The 17,168-nt window shown below is 44.1% G+C and overlaps 1 protein-coding gene across 2 annotated transcripts in view; it reads right to left on the reverse strand.

Annotated features, from left to right (window-relative positions):
- The window catches only part of Ipo8 (importin 8), a 57,838-nt gene extending 41,949 nt beyond the window's left edge, over positions 1-15,889 (reverse strand). Inside the window, exons 1-5 of one of the 2 annotated variants that reach the window (XM_013115508.3) lie at positions 15,634-15,889; positions 7,728-7,809; positions 5,117-5,273; positions 2,312-2,470; positions 899-1,055 (exon numbers count right to left, since the gene is read on the reverse strand). In XM_013115508.3, the coding sequence (XP_012970962.1) occupies positions 899-1,055; positions 2,312-2,470; positions 5,117-5,273; positions 7,728-7,809; positions 15,634-15,717 (639 nt within the window). In that variant the 5' untranslated portion in view covers positions 15,718-15,889. The remainder of the gene's footprint in view (positions 1-898; positions 1,056-2,311; positions 2,471-5,116; positions 5,274-7,727; positions 7,810-15,633) is intronic. The other variant, XM_005072947.4, reaches the window with a different exon arrangement.
- Positions 15,890-17,168: the final 1,279 nt, after the last annotated feature.

A 17,168-nucleotide genomic window follows, 5' to 3' on the forward strand; every position in this document is an offset into this window, starting at 1 on the left:
AAGAACTTCAATGTAAACATGACTTAAGCTTTGCCACAGTCATGGGGCTGTATTAATTGTTATCTGAATACTTTCTCCAAAATCGTGCTGTGTTTAAATATGGCTAAAGTAGAGTGATCTGGGCCGGACTCCAAGAAGTCTTGGCCCAGCGCTGGTTTACCATGACCGGTTTCCCCTGCCTGCTGTCGAGCCTGCAGGGACCCTTCCACAAAAATGAGCCACTAAATCCGTGTTGGCTTGAAGTTGGCTGAAGAAGAGAAAAGGCCATCACAGTGTGATTCCCCACAAAGGAGGACTTTGTGTTTCCTTCCTCTCCTCCTCTAATCACAACCGAGGTGCAGACAGGGCACCTTGAATCTAAGCTCAGACAATGTCTGGGTTCTTTGGGACTTGGGACTTGAGACTGAGAAAACAGCCACAGACACCAAACTGAACATTGCACTGGGTACAGCGCTCATTGTCGACTGAGTTAACTTCTGTTAGTCTGATTCTCCTAAGGTAAAAATATATGATTCTAGGGGCCGGAGAGGTGGTTTTCCAGAGGACCCAGGTTCAATTCCCAGCACCCACATAGCAGCTCACAACTGTCTGTGAATCCAGTTCCAGGGGATCTGGCATCCTCAGACAGACATATATGCAGGCAAAACACTAATGCACATGAAATAAAAATAAATAAATCTTAAACTGGGCATTGGTGGGTGACAGGCGGATCTCTGTGAGTTCAAGACCAGCCTGGTCTACGAGAGCTAGTTCCAGGATAGCCTCCAAAGTCACAGAGAAACCCTGTCTCGAAAAACAAATAAATAGATCTTAAAAATATATGATTCTAAACAATGACATTTCTAAAAGGTAGACAGAAACATGAGGCTCCATGTTTGTCTTCTGAGGTAGAACTGACCTGAACGAGAGCGTAGAAGATTTTCAGAATCTGTTTCTGCAGCAACACAGAGTAATGGGAGGCATCGGGAAGTAACTGCAGGATTTGCTGCTGAATTCGAGGCAGAAATATTTGCATGGCTGCCAGGAGAGGCTCTCTTTCCTCTGCTTTCTTATATCTACATGAACGAAGACAGAGAATAAAGAAGGTGATGGCTTCTCTCCTTCCCAATGAGTTAGAAACAATGATAAACCACATGAAGCCAGAAACATGCAAAATGTGGCTTAAATGTTCTATGTAGCTGCTGCAATGAAGCTGGAAGGAACTTTGAGAGAATAAAGCCTTGGTTCGGGCAGACATGAAACCTTCCTTAAAAGGTTGCAACTAGTTTAAGAGTCCAACACTGAAGACCTGCAATCCCAGTTCTTGGGAGATAAAGTCAGAAGGAACATGATCTCAAGGCCAGCCCAAACTTACAAAGCAAAACCTGTCTCAAAATGCAAACGGCTGGAAATGTGGTGCATGTAAAAGCATCCTGGATTGGTTTGCTGTGAGTCAATGAAAGAGGGAGGGGAGGGGAGGGAGGGGATGGAGGGAGGGGAGGGAGGGAGGGAGGGAGGGGAGGGGGGGGAGATGAAGAAGAAAAGAAAGGAAGGTCCAAGACTATCTAGTAATTTTATATGGGAAGTTTTCTAGTGTTTAAGTTAACTCTCACCAAACATAAAATGAAGGCTGATCCGCTAGCTTAAACATCATATTGTACAGCAAATAACAGAGAAAATTTTCTCATATCATCCTACGTTGAGAGTGGATGTACTTTATAAGCCTAGGTGCTCCCCTGTCAACTCTATTGCTGCCAATCTAAAACCTTTTCTAAAAAGAAATTCCATAAAACTGTCTGAACTATCGTCTTAAAGAAGGAAAACTATCTGGGCTGTAATCTCAGCACTCAGGAGGCTGAGGCAGGAGGATAGCTGTGAGTTCAAGGCCAGCTTGAGCCACCGAATTAATACCCTGTCTCAAGACAAAGGGGAAACTATAGGACTGCACATACAAAAGCAGCACTCATCTAAAAATCCTAAAATTACTATAACTCACTGCCATCTAAGTCTTGACCCTCACCAGCAACTTTCACAGAAATGTCCTGGTGAACCTTTATGTTTTCTTACCTTTTCTTACCAGGAAAGTCTCTGATTTCTGTATCTACAGCAGCAGCTAAGGGAAGTATGTTACACCTCAAGTATGTCACTTACCATCTCAGAAGTCAGCAGTGCACACCAGAAAACCTGAGTGCCACTGAGCAATTGCAGCAAGTGAATGCATTAATTCAACATTGAGTCCGCGTTTTCCGGTGACCGCACCCCACAGCGGACTGCTCTATGGGCCTGATGCCACAGGACGCTGGCTCTCTCTGGCCAGTATAAATGAACTTACTCATAGGTCTTCACCAGCTGATACAAACATAGCAAACTGCCAAGCCAGCTCCCACTGTTTGGTGACTGCAAGTAGTAGTCTATCTTGTCGACCACGGCAGGCCAGTGACCAGGAAAGTCATGTTTGATGATGACTCGGAGACACATTGTTAGCTGGACTCTGTAAGGTGGGAAGAAAATGCCCAAATGCAAGCAGTTAAGAGTATTATCCACAAAAGAACTATGGATAGGCTTATAAAGTTCTCTACCTCCCTTTATACCTATAGCCAGGCACCACCGAACATGGATAACATTGAGAAATATGGGAACACCAGACCCTAACCTAACCCTAACCTTTATAACCTAAGATATCCATGTAGTTGCGTCTAAGAGGATGTAATCATACGGGACACCATTGTATATACTGTTAACCTCTGCGGCAAAAGGCTGTATACGTGAGGGGTGTGAAGAAAATTGATCATATTAAAAACCTTCTCACCAGGCGTTGGTGGTGCACGCCTTTAATCCCAGCACTTGGGAGGCAGAGGCAGGCGGATCTCTGTGAGTTCGAGGCCAGCCTGGTCTACAAGAGCTAGTTCCAAGACAGCCTCCAAAGCCACAGAGAAACCCTGTCTCGAAAAACCAAAAAAAAAAAAAAAAAAAAAAAAACCTTCTCAGTGACTCAATCTACTGAAAATAAACAGAATGGGAGAACTCCTCAAATATATAAAACCTTCATCTTATCCTAAAGGTATGGGGGGGGGGGGGAGACAGCGTTCAAGACAAGGTTTCTCTGTGTAACAGCCCAAGCTGTCCTGGAACTAGCTCCATAGAACAAGTTGGCCTAGAACTCACAGAGATTCACCTGTGTCTGCCTCCTGGGATTAAAGGTATGAGCCACCACCACCCAGCCTAAAGGTATTTTTTAAATGAACTTAAAAATAAATTCAAGGGCTGGAGAGATGGCTCAGTGGTTATGAGCATTAGCTACTATTCTTCAAGAGGTCGTTGAGTTCAATTCCCAGCAACCACATGGTAGCTCACAACCATCTATAATAGGATCTGATGCCCTCTTCTGGCATGCAGGTATATATGCAGCACACTCATACATAAAGTATAAATGACTTTTTAAAAATAATAAATAAATTCAAAAAGACTGTAAAAAATTTCCAAGTATACCACAAATCTGCCTCAACTCAATAAAAAGTGTTACTTATTTTATATTTGAGTCTTTATATCCAGAAGGAGCAGCATGTACAGGGTCCTGGGTTTGATCTACAGCATACACACAAAGACAGACACATAGAGAAAAGGGATAACAAGATAGACATAGATTATGTATACACACTCATAGATAAATAATAGAGATATGCAAATACATAGATGATAGGTATGTAGGTAGATAGATAGATAGATAGGTTATTTGATTAGAAAATTAACCTGACAAAATTAGGATCCAAACTGTAGTTTTTGGTGGGTTGTTTACTTATGAGAAGGTTTTATGCATCCCAGATTGATCTCCAACGCAATATGTAGCTGAAAATGATCTTAAACTTCTGACCCTCCTGCTCCTATGTCCCAAGTCCTGGGATCCACACATGTACCACTACACAACACCATTGCATGCAGGGCCGGGAATGAACGCCAGCTCTCGCGCTAGGAAAGCGCTGTACCAACTGAGCTACATCCTCAGTCCCAGGATTCCAAATTGTAAAAAAACAAACAATAAAATCGTGTTCAGTGGAACAGACAATAACTTAGATCCACAAAACCTGGAAAAATTTAAGCAGCATATTGAATCTTCCTTATGGCACCAAATCAAGTTTCTCTGCAATACTTCTGGACAAAATCAGACATTAAGAAGCATCTTCAGGCAGCTTTAGGACACAGGGAGAGCAAAGCCACAAGGGCTGTCTCAGAATAAACAGGGATTCCCTGTCTACTGCCAGCAGCTGTTCCTTGAAACAGCACTGGCATAAAGCATAGCTAAAATTTCATCTTTTAAGATTTCTCAGTCCAAGCCAAGAGCAAGACTGACAGGAGAAGCTACTCCCGTGTTGTTTAGAACCATTGGGAGATGAGGAGCTCGGGGACCCGCATCTTCACAGACGAGCATGCGCTGGGAACACGACTGACATGTGGGCAACCAGTGAGAATAAGGATGCTGTTCTGCAGTGAGCTAGGAGCTGTGTTCTCCCAGCTAGGAGAAATAACTACACAACAATTCAACACTTGTTCTTCCTGTTACCATCTCCCTCAAACTTCCTTTCTTTTCCTGATTTCATCATAATTGCACTTAATATCTGATTAACAATCTCACCCACCAACACTGTTTCACCTGTTGCTCTTCCCCTCCGTTTGCAAAGAAAACTTCATTACTTAGATCATATGTTGAAGTAAATCTGTTTCTATTTTAAGACTGGAAAATGCTCGACTCCACAGCCATGCTGTCCAATCCATGGAGCTAGAAACTTATTTCCTGGGTTGGAGACATAGCTCAACTGGCAAAAAGTTGCCCACAATGCATGAGGTCCTGGGTTTAAGCTCCAGCTCTACATATAGCCATTATAGTGGTATGTTCCTGTAATCCCAGCACTTAAGAAGAAGACAGGAGGACTAGAAGTTCAAGGCCATCACTGGGTCACATAGCACACTTGAAACCAGTTTGGGATACAAGAGACCTGTCTCAAAAAAAGTAAAAACTACACACACACACACACACACACACACACACACACACACACACACAAATGAAGATTACACCCAACAGTCAGCCCCAGTCAAGGCCAGCTGCCTCCTCAAACCACACAGACAAGGCACGGCCTACCTCACCAGATCCGGAGACCGGATTATCCCCTCCACAATGCTGTCACGTATTTGCTGCCGGTCGTTCTCATGGATATTAAATGGAAATATGGCTTCTCCTGGTGGAGGCTCCCTGTCTGGCCAGTACTGTGTCACCATGTTCTTCAGGTAGATGGCAGCTGAGTTTAAGAGAAGAACAGATGAGCTGGAACCAGGAAGACCACTTCAACTCAATCTCATGGAGCACAAGGGCCGAACAGCCTTCCATGTGGGATACAACGCCCAACAGAGATGGAAAACCTTACAGTGAAAAGGGCCAACATGGGAAGGGCTCAAGAGTGTCACATGGGAGTCAAAGCCGGAGCGTTGCACCAAGCTGGAGGACATCCTTAAATGACACACAAATGACCTGGAAACCATATACCATGTCTTCAGACTGAGCACAAACACAGCGACATCGGGAGATTGTTGTGGAACAATCTTACTGTGCACTGTGAAAATGTGTCACCCGTATTGGTTCAATAAAAAGCTGAGTGGCCAATAGCTAAGGTGGGATTTCCAGGCATAGAGGATGCTGGGAAGAAGAAGGGCGGAGTTGTGAAGAGACGCCAGGGACACAGAGCAGGCAGCATGGCATTAAAGGTAACCAAATGACATAAAAGAACGTAGATTAAAAGATATGGATTATGGTGGCGCACGCCTTTAATCCCAGCACTCGGGAGGCAGAGGCAGGCGGATCTCTGTGAGTTCGAGACCAGCCTGGTCTACAGAGCTAGTTCCAGGACAGCCTCCAAAGCCACAGAGAAACCCTGTCTCGAAAAACCAAAAAAAAAAAAAGAAAAAAGAAAAAAAAAAAAGATATGGATTAGTTTAAGTTATAAGAACTGGTTAGAGGGGGCTGGAGAGATGCTCAGAGGATAAGAGCACTGCCTGCTCTTCCAGAGGTCCTCAGTTCAATTCCCAGCAACCACATGGTGGCTCGGCTCATGACCATCTGTAATGAGATCTGGTGCCCTCTTCTGGCCTGCAGGTATGCAGACATAAGCTGTATAAATAATAAATAAATAAATGTTTAAAAAAAGAATATTTTTTTAAAAAAGAACTAGTTAGAAACAAGCCTGACCTATCAGCCACACTTTCATAATTAATAAGATGTCTCCATGTGACTTGACACTATTGTTGCTAGAATTCAGATACATAAATCTGCTGTCTTAATATAAGTGACCTAAGGTAATGCTTCTGGGATCATAAGAAATTAGACAGATAAATTACCAATATTGGGAAATTAAAATGTAAAACAACAGCATTAGAGAGGCAAGGGACTGATGAATGGCAGCAAAGAGATTAAAATAACAAAACAAACAAACATACAAAAAAAAACCCCTACGGTAAATGTGAGAACTCAGTATCTATTGCTAACTTTCCAAGAGAAAAGGGGAAAAAATTTGTGTGTGTGTGTGTGTGTGTGTGTGTGTGTGTCTGACACAGGATTTCTCTGTGTAGCCCTGGCTGTCCTGAAACTCACCCCATAGACCAGGATAGCCTCAAACTCACAGAGATCTGCCTGCCACTGCCTCCCAAGTACTGGGATTAAAGGCAGTACCACCACTGCCCAGAAAGAAAGTATTTTTATGTCTTAGAAGTATTTCTTTCTAATTTTTCAAGAGATTTTTTATTTATTTCTTAATTATATTTGCATTACCTGAATGTTCCACATATTTAGATAATTAACACAGTACTCTCTCTGAATTTGCCAAATACAAATATTACACTGGATATTACAAATGTGATTCTTACCTGATTAATTGTTCTTATTGTATATAGTTTTAATGTGTTAGAGATAAAACCTTTGCTTTTTATTTAGACAAAAAGAGGGAAGTGTTGTGGAATAACCTTTTTGTACACTATGGAGATGTGTCACTTTGACTGGTCTAATAAAAAGGTGAATGACGGATTTCCAGGCACAGAGGATGCTGGGAAGAAGGGTGGAGTCACAGCCAGACAGAGAGGAAGCAGGATGGGCAGGCAGTAAAGAGTAAAGGTAACCAAGCCACGTAAAACAACATAGATGAAAAGATACGGATTAATTTACGTCATAGAAACAAGCCTAAGCTATCGGTCGAGCTTTCATAATTAGTAATAAGTCTCCACATCATTATAGGGGAGCTGATGGTCCCTGACGAAAAAATCCAACTATGGATAATGAATACTGGTCATACCCATCCACCAGTACATCTCCTTTCAACTCCCCTAGTGACTGATATGATGTCTCCCTCCCATTGACACAGCCTCTTTATTTTATGCTGCTATTATTAGTAGCCCTGAGTCAAATTAGTGATGCCCTATGAGCATGGGTGTGTGGCCATCCACTGAAGCAAACACATATCCCCAAAGGAGAGTGACTCTCTCCTCCAGCAACCATCAACTGCCAGAAACTTTGCCCATAGGTGTGGGGCTTTAGAGGTCATTCCTGGATCTATGCTGGAATTTTAATTGTGGTGATCTTGTACAAGTCTTTTTTTTTTTTAGTTTTTTATTATTAATTAAATTTTTCATTGAACAGGTCTGGGACAGTACATTATAACTATTTAGATCTAAAGCAGAACTCTCATTAACTTGAAAAGGCAACTTACCTGCCTGACGCACTGGGAACTCCACATGGTCGGAGACTATGATCCGAAGCAAGCTGGGGGCAAAATTAATAATCTTGTAGGACTGAAATTACAAAGAAATACTTTGTAAAAACAGGGCATTCTGAATCTACCAGCACCATTACAGAATACATTACTGTCCAAATGAGAGAAAAACCATAAACAATTAAATTCTGAGGTAAAATGAAGATTATGAAAATACTTTCAAGTGGAAAAATTTCTTATAATTAATGAATAAAAATATGAGTACTTTTATGATGTTTGGCATGTATTCCCAAAATGCTCTCTAACCCTGCACAGGAGTGTCCATTCACCTACCACAAGGACCTTTGAAACTTCAAAATCTTATTACTATCGTAAATGGTACTTCCTCTGTTACTCAAGGTCCTTTTTGTTGACCGTTCATTTCTTCTACACATTTCTTCTACCCTTTATCCTTTGAGAGGGGATATTTCATTTTTTATTAATCAACTCTAAGAGCTACTAATGGATTTACAATCTCAGCCTTTTATTTGACCTCTGTGGTAGTCAATATTGATTGTCACAGTGACAGGATCTACATTCACCTCTGAGACAAGCCTCTGGACATATCTGAAGGAAATCTGTAGTGGAGTTCATTGAGACGGGAAGACACTCCTTACACATGGGCTGAATCCACCCATGGGCCAGGGTCACGAACTGAAGAAAAAGAGGCAAGCCAGCTGACACCAGCATTTAGCTCTCTCCGCTTCCTTACTGTGGACTGCAACGTGACCAACTGTTTCAAGTTCTTAACGCCACGCCTTCCCCACCACGGTGGACTACAACCTCAATAAACCCTTCCTCTCTTAAATTGCTTTTATCGGGTATTTTGTCACTAGAAGAAAAGCCACTAACATTACCTACTCACCACAAATGTTTCCTCCCAGATTATCTGGGCTTTAATTTACTTGATATATATATATATTTTTTTTTGACAAACAGAAAACAAAACAAAATGTCATCTTCAGCAAACAGAACCTCAAATGGGGGAAGGGGGGATAGAAAATGTCTTTAAAAATTCCATGTGCTAGAGAGAGGCTGGTCCTAAGAGAGGCAGCAGGGACAGCACAGAAGATGGGCGTTGCCAGGCACGTTGTTCTCAACATCGTGATGCCTCGAGAGGCCATGCTAACACACTTTCCTGTTCAGCCGGCTGCCTGGACCGTTTCATCCATAGGCTGTTTACTCTGATCGGCTCCTGAGACTGGCCATGGGCACAAGCAACATAGAAACCCATTCCTTCTGACTACATTTACACAGATGTCTAGTACTGAACCATCCCACAGCCCTGCACATCCCTGGAACTCTGCTTGACCTGCCCACTGGTACTACCAGAAGTCCCAAAAAAATTCTCAAGGAGAGAAACCGGACCTTGAACACTGCATAGGGTCCATTCAGCTTGACTTAGTCTAAAGCCTATATGGGCAATGTCGCCCTTTTGAGATACAGCTAAGTTAGCAAGCCACGCAATTTTTCCTAAAAAAAAAATCTGTGTGTGTGTGTGTGTGTGTGTGTGTGTGTGTGTGTGTGTGTGTGTGTGTGTTTGAACTTGTGGAGTCTATCCTCTCCTTCCATCGTTATTTGTGTGTTCTAGGGATGAAGCACTGGTCATCAGGCTAGGAAGGCCAAGTACCTTTACACACTAAGTCATCTTGCCAACCCACTCACTATTTTTAATCTATTTTTATGTGTCAGTGCTTTGATTGCATGTATGCCTGTGCACCACATACATATGTGTCTGGCCTCCACAGAAGTCAGAAGAGGAGTCAGATTCCCTGGAACTGGAGTTACAGATGGTTGTGGGCCACCACATGTGGGTATTGGGAACTGAACTCAGGTCCCTCTGGAAGAGCATCCGATGCTCTCTGCTGTTTTTAACAAAATCTCAATCATTCAATTTTACCAGTGAAGACTCAGGAGCCAGATGCTGAGGTGAAAGCCTGCTAGCTCAGAGAAAGCACCCAGCTGACCTTCCTCCTCGGTCCACGTCCCAGGAACCTCTCCCTTCTTCTACGACATCTCAAACTCTTTAAACTGAAAGTCCCTCCCTTCTATTTCCTGTGCGTCCCTCTATCCATCCTCCTGGCTCCCTCTTACTCTGTTTTTTGTTTTGTTTTGTTTTGTTTTTTTGGTTTTACGAGACAGGGTTTCTCTGTATTGTTTTGTAGGCTGTCGGTCCAACCTGGCCTCGAACTCACAGAGATCCGCCTGCCTCTGCCTCCCGAGTGCTGGGATTAAAGGCTTGCGCCCCCACCGCCCGGCTTTTTTTTTCTTAATAATTCTATGTTCACTTTCTGTCAACTGGTTGCTTGCTTCTCCTGATCAATGGCTGATTTTACTCAACCAGAAAGCTCTTGGATTAAAGTGTGAGCTAGGGTTGAGCCACACCACAGCTGGAAACAGGTTTCCCCGATAATTAGCGAAATCTCAGTGTTTCACAGTGTGATCCAATACCCTGCAACAGCTCTTAATTGCTAATCTACCTCTCCAGGCTCCACGTAACTTTTTAAAAGGACTTCTCCAACTGGGTGTGGTGGTTTACACTTTAATCCCAGCACTCATGAGGCAGAGGCAGGTGGATCTCTGTGAGTTCTAGGTCACCCTGGTCTAGAAACAAGTTCCAGGCCAGGGAGGGCCACTCTATCTCAAAATAAATAAATAAATAAATAAATAAATAAGTGAATTCCTTTTCATCCATAAATTGAAACCACTAAAATCTTAAATCAGTTTTTTAAAAGCAGGTGTGAGATACAGGAGGGATGGCATAGTAGTTAAGAGCACCTGGTGCTCTTTCAGAGGACCCAAGCTCAGTCACCAATAACCATATCAGGTGGCTCACAAACACCCCTAATTCCAACATCAGGGTATCCAAGACCCTCTCCTGGCCTCCTCAGACACACACACACACACACACACACACACACACACACACACACACGGTATACACATAAATAAAAATGTTTAAAAGCAGGGGATTAGCCGGGCATTGGTGGCGCACGCCTTTAATCCCAGCACTCGGGAGGCAGAGGCAGGCGGATCTCTGTGAGTTCGAGGCCAGCCTGGTCTACAAAGCGAGTTCCAGGACAGTCTCCAAAACAATACAGAGAAACCCTGTCTCGAAAAACAAAAAAAAAAAAAAAAAAAAAAAAAAAAAAAAAAGCAGGGGATTAGCCAGGTGTTGGTGGAGCACGCCTTTAATTCCAACATTCAGGAGGCAGAGGCAGGCGGATCTCTGTGAGTTTGAGACCAGCCTGGCCTACAAGGATAGGCTCGAAAGCTACACAGAGAAACCCTGTCTGGGGGGCGGCAGGGGCTTTGAAGAGAGAGCATCTGCAGCTCTTTCAGAGGATGCAAGTTCAGTTCCCAGCACCTATGTCAAGCTGCTCACAGGTACCTATAATTCCAGTTACATGGGTTCTAGTGACTCCAGACGCCTGCATATACCCATATACTTACCGACTTTTTTAAATTAATTAATTAATTAAAATGAAATAAAAGGCCCGGCGTTGGTGGTGCACACCTTCAATCCCAGCACTCAGGAGGCAGAGGCAGGTGGATCTCTGTGAGTATGAGACCAGCCTGGTCTACAGAGTGAGTTGCAGGATAGGTTCCAAAGCCACAGAGAAACCCTGCCTCAACCCCTCCCCCCAAAAAAAGAAAGAAACGCACATTTGTTAGCCTGGGCTACATGAGACTCTGTCTCAAACATATGTGGGAACTGGAGAGATGGCTCAGCCATTAACAGTGCTTGCTGTCTTTGCAGAGCCCCTGAGTTCAGGTCCCAGCACCCTCATTAGGTGGTTCATGACTGCCTGTGACTCAAGCTCCAGGAGATCTAATGACTCTGGCCTCTGCAGCCTGCATTCAAGTGTACATACCCACACACAATATTTATGCATATTATTCTTAGTTACATACATGTAATTAATAAATCTTTTTGCTGTGTATGGCAGCACATGCCTTTAATCCCAGCACTTGGAGGCAGAGGTGGGTGGATCTCTTTGACTTTAAATCCAATCCAATTTACATAGCAAGTTCCAGACCAGCCAGAGTTGCACAGTGAGATCTGGTTTCAAAAAAAAAGTCTTTAAAAAAATGTGTTTTTAACAGCAGTTTGTTTGGGTTTTTGTTTTGTTTTGTTTTTTAGTTTTTTCAAGACAGGGTTTCTCTATGTAGCACTGGCTGTCCTGGAACTTGCTCTGTAGACCAGGCTGGTCTCAAACTCACAGAATCAGCCTGCCTCTGCCTCCTGAGTGCTGGGATTAAGAGCATGCGCCACCATGTCTGGCTTAATAGCAGTTTTTATGTGGGAAATATTACTATTGATTTAACACAGTCTTCTACAACTTCAAACATATATACTATAAAAATAATTTAGGTTTACAGCTTTTTAAATAGTGAAAGCTCTTGTAATCAAAAATAAACATCTATACTATAGTTTATTATAGTCATAAAAACTGACTTCAGTTCTTTATAACTCTTATATAGACACAAAATAACCTATGCACTTAGTTCGAATGCTACTTATTAAAACTGTTGCCATTCGACCCATTTCGGAACTCCTGTTTTGCAACTGTTGGCCATTTTAAGGAACTGTTGAAACTTTGACTTCTTTGGTGATTTGGCCTATGCCAACTTGGCAAGCTAAAACATTTAAGGGCAAATGCAGATGCATTCCCAGGCCACTTCCCTTACAATAATACCCCATCATTGTTCCTCTTTGGGCTTCAAGTGTCTAACAAAAAGATGACTAATTTCTCAATGACTTTGTGGGTATATTTGTTTTGTGTCTGTGAAGATTTCTGAAAATAAACTGTTGTGTTTCTTACTTAAATTCTATGTCTTATGAAAACTCATACAATGCCAAGTCTTGAGACCCGGCTGGTGGGCTGGATGAAGCTTTCCTCGACTTGCTGTTCCCTTTGCTCCTGTGCTTGCTGTCTCCTGTGCTGTGCTTCACCTGCCTTTCTTGTTTCAACAACTAGATCTCCCACCCACCCACCCACCCCCATCTATTTATTCCAACACACTTGTAGGCTCTCTGCAGAACTCATAACCTGTCTCCCCCAACCAGCATGTGGTCACACCAATGCCTAGAACACAAACCAGCAGCCAACTCATCATTCGTAACAGCAAACCCCCTTAAAGGGCAAAGAAGATGATGGACAGCTAGGGATGTAGCTTGGTGCATGATTCACATACTGGGCCCAATAAGCACCACCACAAAACGATTATTTAAAAAAAATAATAAAGCAGGGATTCCAGAACTTGGTAATGAAAGTAAATGTTTTAAGGCTGAGAATAAGAGTTCAACGGTAAACTGTTGGTTGACCTAGCATGAGCAAAACCCTGGGTTCAATCCCCTGTACCCCCAAGAGAAATAAAAAGCCAGGCATGGCAGTACACACCTATAACCCCAGCACACAAGGAGGCCGAGACAGGAGGAATAGGCTCCATGGCAAGACACCATCTCAAAGAGATGGGGGAGGGGAGAGGAGGGGGAAGAACAGGAGTAAATACACAAGAAAAAAAATGGATGGGGTGTGGGGTGTGTGTGTGTGTGTGTGTGTGTGTGTGTGTCTCGGTTAGCAGAGTGCTTGCCTAGCAGCACAGAGCCCTGAGCCCCAGAGTCAGCACCACACCAACCACGCACAGGTGTGCAGCTCTCAGGAGGTGGAGACAGGAGGATTCTCCAGGTGAGACAGCCTGGGCTACATGAGACCCTTCCAGGAGGGAAACTGTAAAAGAGCTAAGCTCTAATCTCTTACAGCAGATGCTTACCCATTCATGCAGCCAGACTAAGGGACAAGCATGCAAACCCCAATACCAAAATCGCACCTTATTAATGATAGAATAGCATCGTATCTAAGTTTTCCTACTTCAAGTACAAAAACTTATTGAACGTGCAATACAGTCCAAAACACTGAACAAGATATACCTGCTAAATGAATGACGCAGCAATGCTACCTTGTTGTTTTGGATGGATTTTTGTGGCGCTAGGCTTGAGCCTAGGGCCTCACACGTTAAACCATAAGTAACAAAGAAAATGGTCTCTGGTGAGATGAATAGAGAGGGAGCAGGGAAGAGTAAAGACAGAATTTGGATTAAAACACTATGAAGAAAGCATGAGATTGAACCTCGCCTGGTTCTGAAGGCTTCAAGCCTTTCCTGCTTCCAGATACAAACTGCACCCACGTGATGACAAATCAGAAGAAAGAATGGTTTGGTTTGGCTATGGGCAGAAAGAATAACACGGCATCAAAGTTCTGTTCCCTATTATCACTATCAAAGGGACATCTTGCAACGTGGTGAGAGCAGTGTCAAATAGGAAGCCTTCCCTGTATACACCAGCAGGTTTTCAAGTCCAGCCCTCATGGCATTCTTAGTAATTAAATCCTAATGACTGTTACTCCAGACAGTGCTCTACAAAGTCTGGGACGGGCACTGACTCTAAGTGTCTCTTGCTCTAGGGTGACAGTCCTTTTCTTTTTGAAACATCAAAGCATCCTTTTTCGGCCTTTCATTCAACATAACTTTGTGTGTGTTAGAGTTACAGGCTTGAGCAGGGCTGGAAATCAAATAGGGCCTCAAGAATTCTTGGTTGAACACTCTACAGCAGAGCCCAATAAACAAGGGCTCAATTCCCCTTGTTATCTCTTGGGGATCCTGGATTCACATGTACCTCAAACTCCACACAGATTTTCAGTTAATATTATCTCTTTCAAAGATTCAAAACCTACCTGCTTTTAAAAAGTCAACTAGGTGAGACACTGGCCAAGAAGCACCCTTATACTTTAGGAGGTACAGAATCGCTTTGGGGAGCCAGTTAAAATACAAACTTGCTCCCACTCCCAGCTTTTCAGATTCTTGATATTAGGGGATGAAGCCCTATGCCCAATAGTTCCCAGAGAAGCAGAGGCTGGTCCTGGCAACCCCTTAATATCCACTAATTAAGTAACATCCCTTCACACTTGTAGCAACTTCAAACAATTGCCAAGCCATGCAGGGAGATTCTAATTTGTACTTTCTAGCAAGGGGCTCATGGTCCCTCTTAAATGTGCAGAAGCAGAGCTTACGATTATTACAATCTTGAAATGCTGGGCCAGATGTAGTAGTAGCACACACTTTAATCCCAGAAGTCTAGAGACAGAGAGGCAGAAGCAGCAGGCGGATCTCTGAGTTCCAGGCCAGCCTTTTTAACACGCTGAGTTTCCAGGCTGACCACAACTGCATAGTGAGACCCCCACCTCAGAAAAAGACAAAAAGGAGGAAGGAGAGAAGAATGGGGACCAAAAAAAAAAGGACAGAAAATATTGGGAGTAACACTGGAACAACGTCAAGACTGCTTAGAAGAATGGAGAGAGGTTAAGGGGAAAGTCTCACACATTTGAGCATTGGGAAGAAATGCCTCAGATATGTATTGGTGGACCGGTGTTTGAAAAGGTACATGGTACATGGAAACCGCGTGCTCTTCCTAGAACCCTCTCTGACAGCACTGGCCAGCGCTCCGGCAAAAACTCTGCTACGATCCACACAACCAGAAGCAGGGGAGAGGCAGGGTTTATTTCCAACAGCAACACCTGAAAAGGGCGGGTCCGGAGGAAAAGCTAGCTCAGCTTTGGTGAATTTTCCCACCGCGTCCCCGCGTAAGCGCGCTACGGAAAAGAAATCACACCCAAAGCACATTGGCAAAGGCTCCCGGGCTTCTTTTGTACTGTCCAAGTGGGGTGGGCAAGTGCACCAAGAAAGGACCGGACGGCCAACAGGTGCTCCAGCGGCTCCGCAGGGGTCCGAGTCTCAGGCTGGGGTGGGTGGAGGGAGAGAGGGAAAGAGAGGAGGAGGAAGACCAGGAGGGCCCGCTGCTCACCTGGTTAAGCTCCGTCTCGGCCGCAATCCTCAGCTTCGGGTCTATGGTGCCCTTCAGCGCCTGGATGATCCGGTTGAGGTCCATGTCCCAGGGCGGGGACTCCGGCCCCAGGACCAGCAGGCCGGGTTGCAGTCGGGGTGTCTCCTGGACCCTTTGGGCCCTGTCCGCCTACCTCACCCCCAACCCCGGCCGCCCACGCCGCCGCCTGCAGCTACTTGCTGCGCCACTCTGACTCCGCGCCCACCGTCCTCCCTCCTTCCCCCCCACAGCTCTCTCTCCATTCACCCTTTACGACAGCCGGTGGGAGGCGGGAGAAGAGGAAGCGGCGACTGCTTTACGACAGCTTCTTCCCCCTGGCGAGCAGAGCGCGGACCGGCTCCTGCGGGGGGCGCCATGATGCTGTACGGAAAACGCTCCCGGCTTGCAGTCGGCCTTGCAGAGCGCTACTGCTCCTGCAGGAAGTTGTCAGGGTTTGGTGGGAAAGGAGCTCTGATTTGTTTCACCCGCTGAACTCCTGCAGATGGCCGCCTTGACGCTGTACGGAAACCCGAGCCCTGTCCACCAGTGGAGCCAATTAAGTTAGTTGGCACGGCATCTACTTAGAGTTGCTGCAAATTAGGCGTGTGTAAACGGAATGGTACCTTCTGTCCATTGGGCATAACAATTGAGCTTTTCCAAGACAAACTTGCTGGGACCTTGAAATCTTGTAGCCTACAGAAGGGGATGCCTTCAGTGTTTGAGAACCACCCTTTATCTTGCCATTCACTCTTGGAACATGTTTTAAAAATGTGTTTTCAAGCAGAATACTGTTAAGTTTTAGATATCATATAACAAGATGAAATTCAATACAAGTTTGTACGAAAGGACAATCAAGTATACATATATATTCTTAGAGTGTAAAAACACAGTGGCAAGAAAAAGTATATGACTAAGAATGCCAAAAATGTCCAGATTTTCATGGTGAAAGGCAAGAAGGGTTTACACTGTTTCCATCCACAACTGCAAGGCACAGAAATATCAGCAAAATTTTCCTCTGGTGAACCCAAAAGCGGATTCTAAACACACACAGTAAAGATGACTGTGGGTAAATGCTGCTGAGGGGTTGTGATCCTTGCCAGGAGCATATAATCAAGATATATTGGTTCAGTTAACTGGGTTTTTAAGAAGATAGAGAAAAAAAAAAGTGGTGGCTCATGCCTTTAATCCCAGCACTCGGGAGGCAGAGACAGGCGGATCTCTATGAGCTCGAGGCCAGCCTGGACTACAGAGTGAGTTCCAGAACAGCCAAAGCTTCACCAAGATACCCTGTCCTGAAAAAAAAAAAAAAGTTTAAAAATGAGACAGAATGTTGCTGTGAAGGGTACCTCCAGCCTTGCCCATTTCAGTCCTTAATGTACACAGTCATCAGAGTAAAAACTGTATTACTGTATTTTCACTTTGAAACCGTGCATTTCATGCCCCCACCACTAACTTCCTTTCCTTGTGAAATCTTAACTCTAAGAGATGCTCCTCCCTGTGTTTTGATACAAGATCTC

Source organism: Mesocricetus auratus, unplaced genomic scaffold (assembly GCF_017639785.1).
Source record: "Mesocricetus auratus isolate SY011 unplaced genomic scaffold, BCM_Maur_2.0 Super-Scaffold_100001, whole genome shotgun sequence".
Lineage (NCBI taxonomy): Eukaryota > Metazoa > Chordata > Mammalia > Rodentia > Cricetidae > Mesocricetus > Mesocricetus auratus.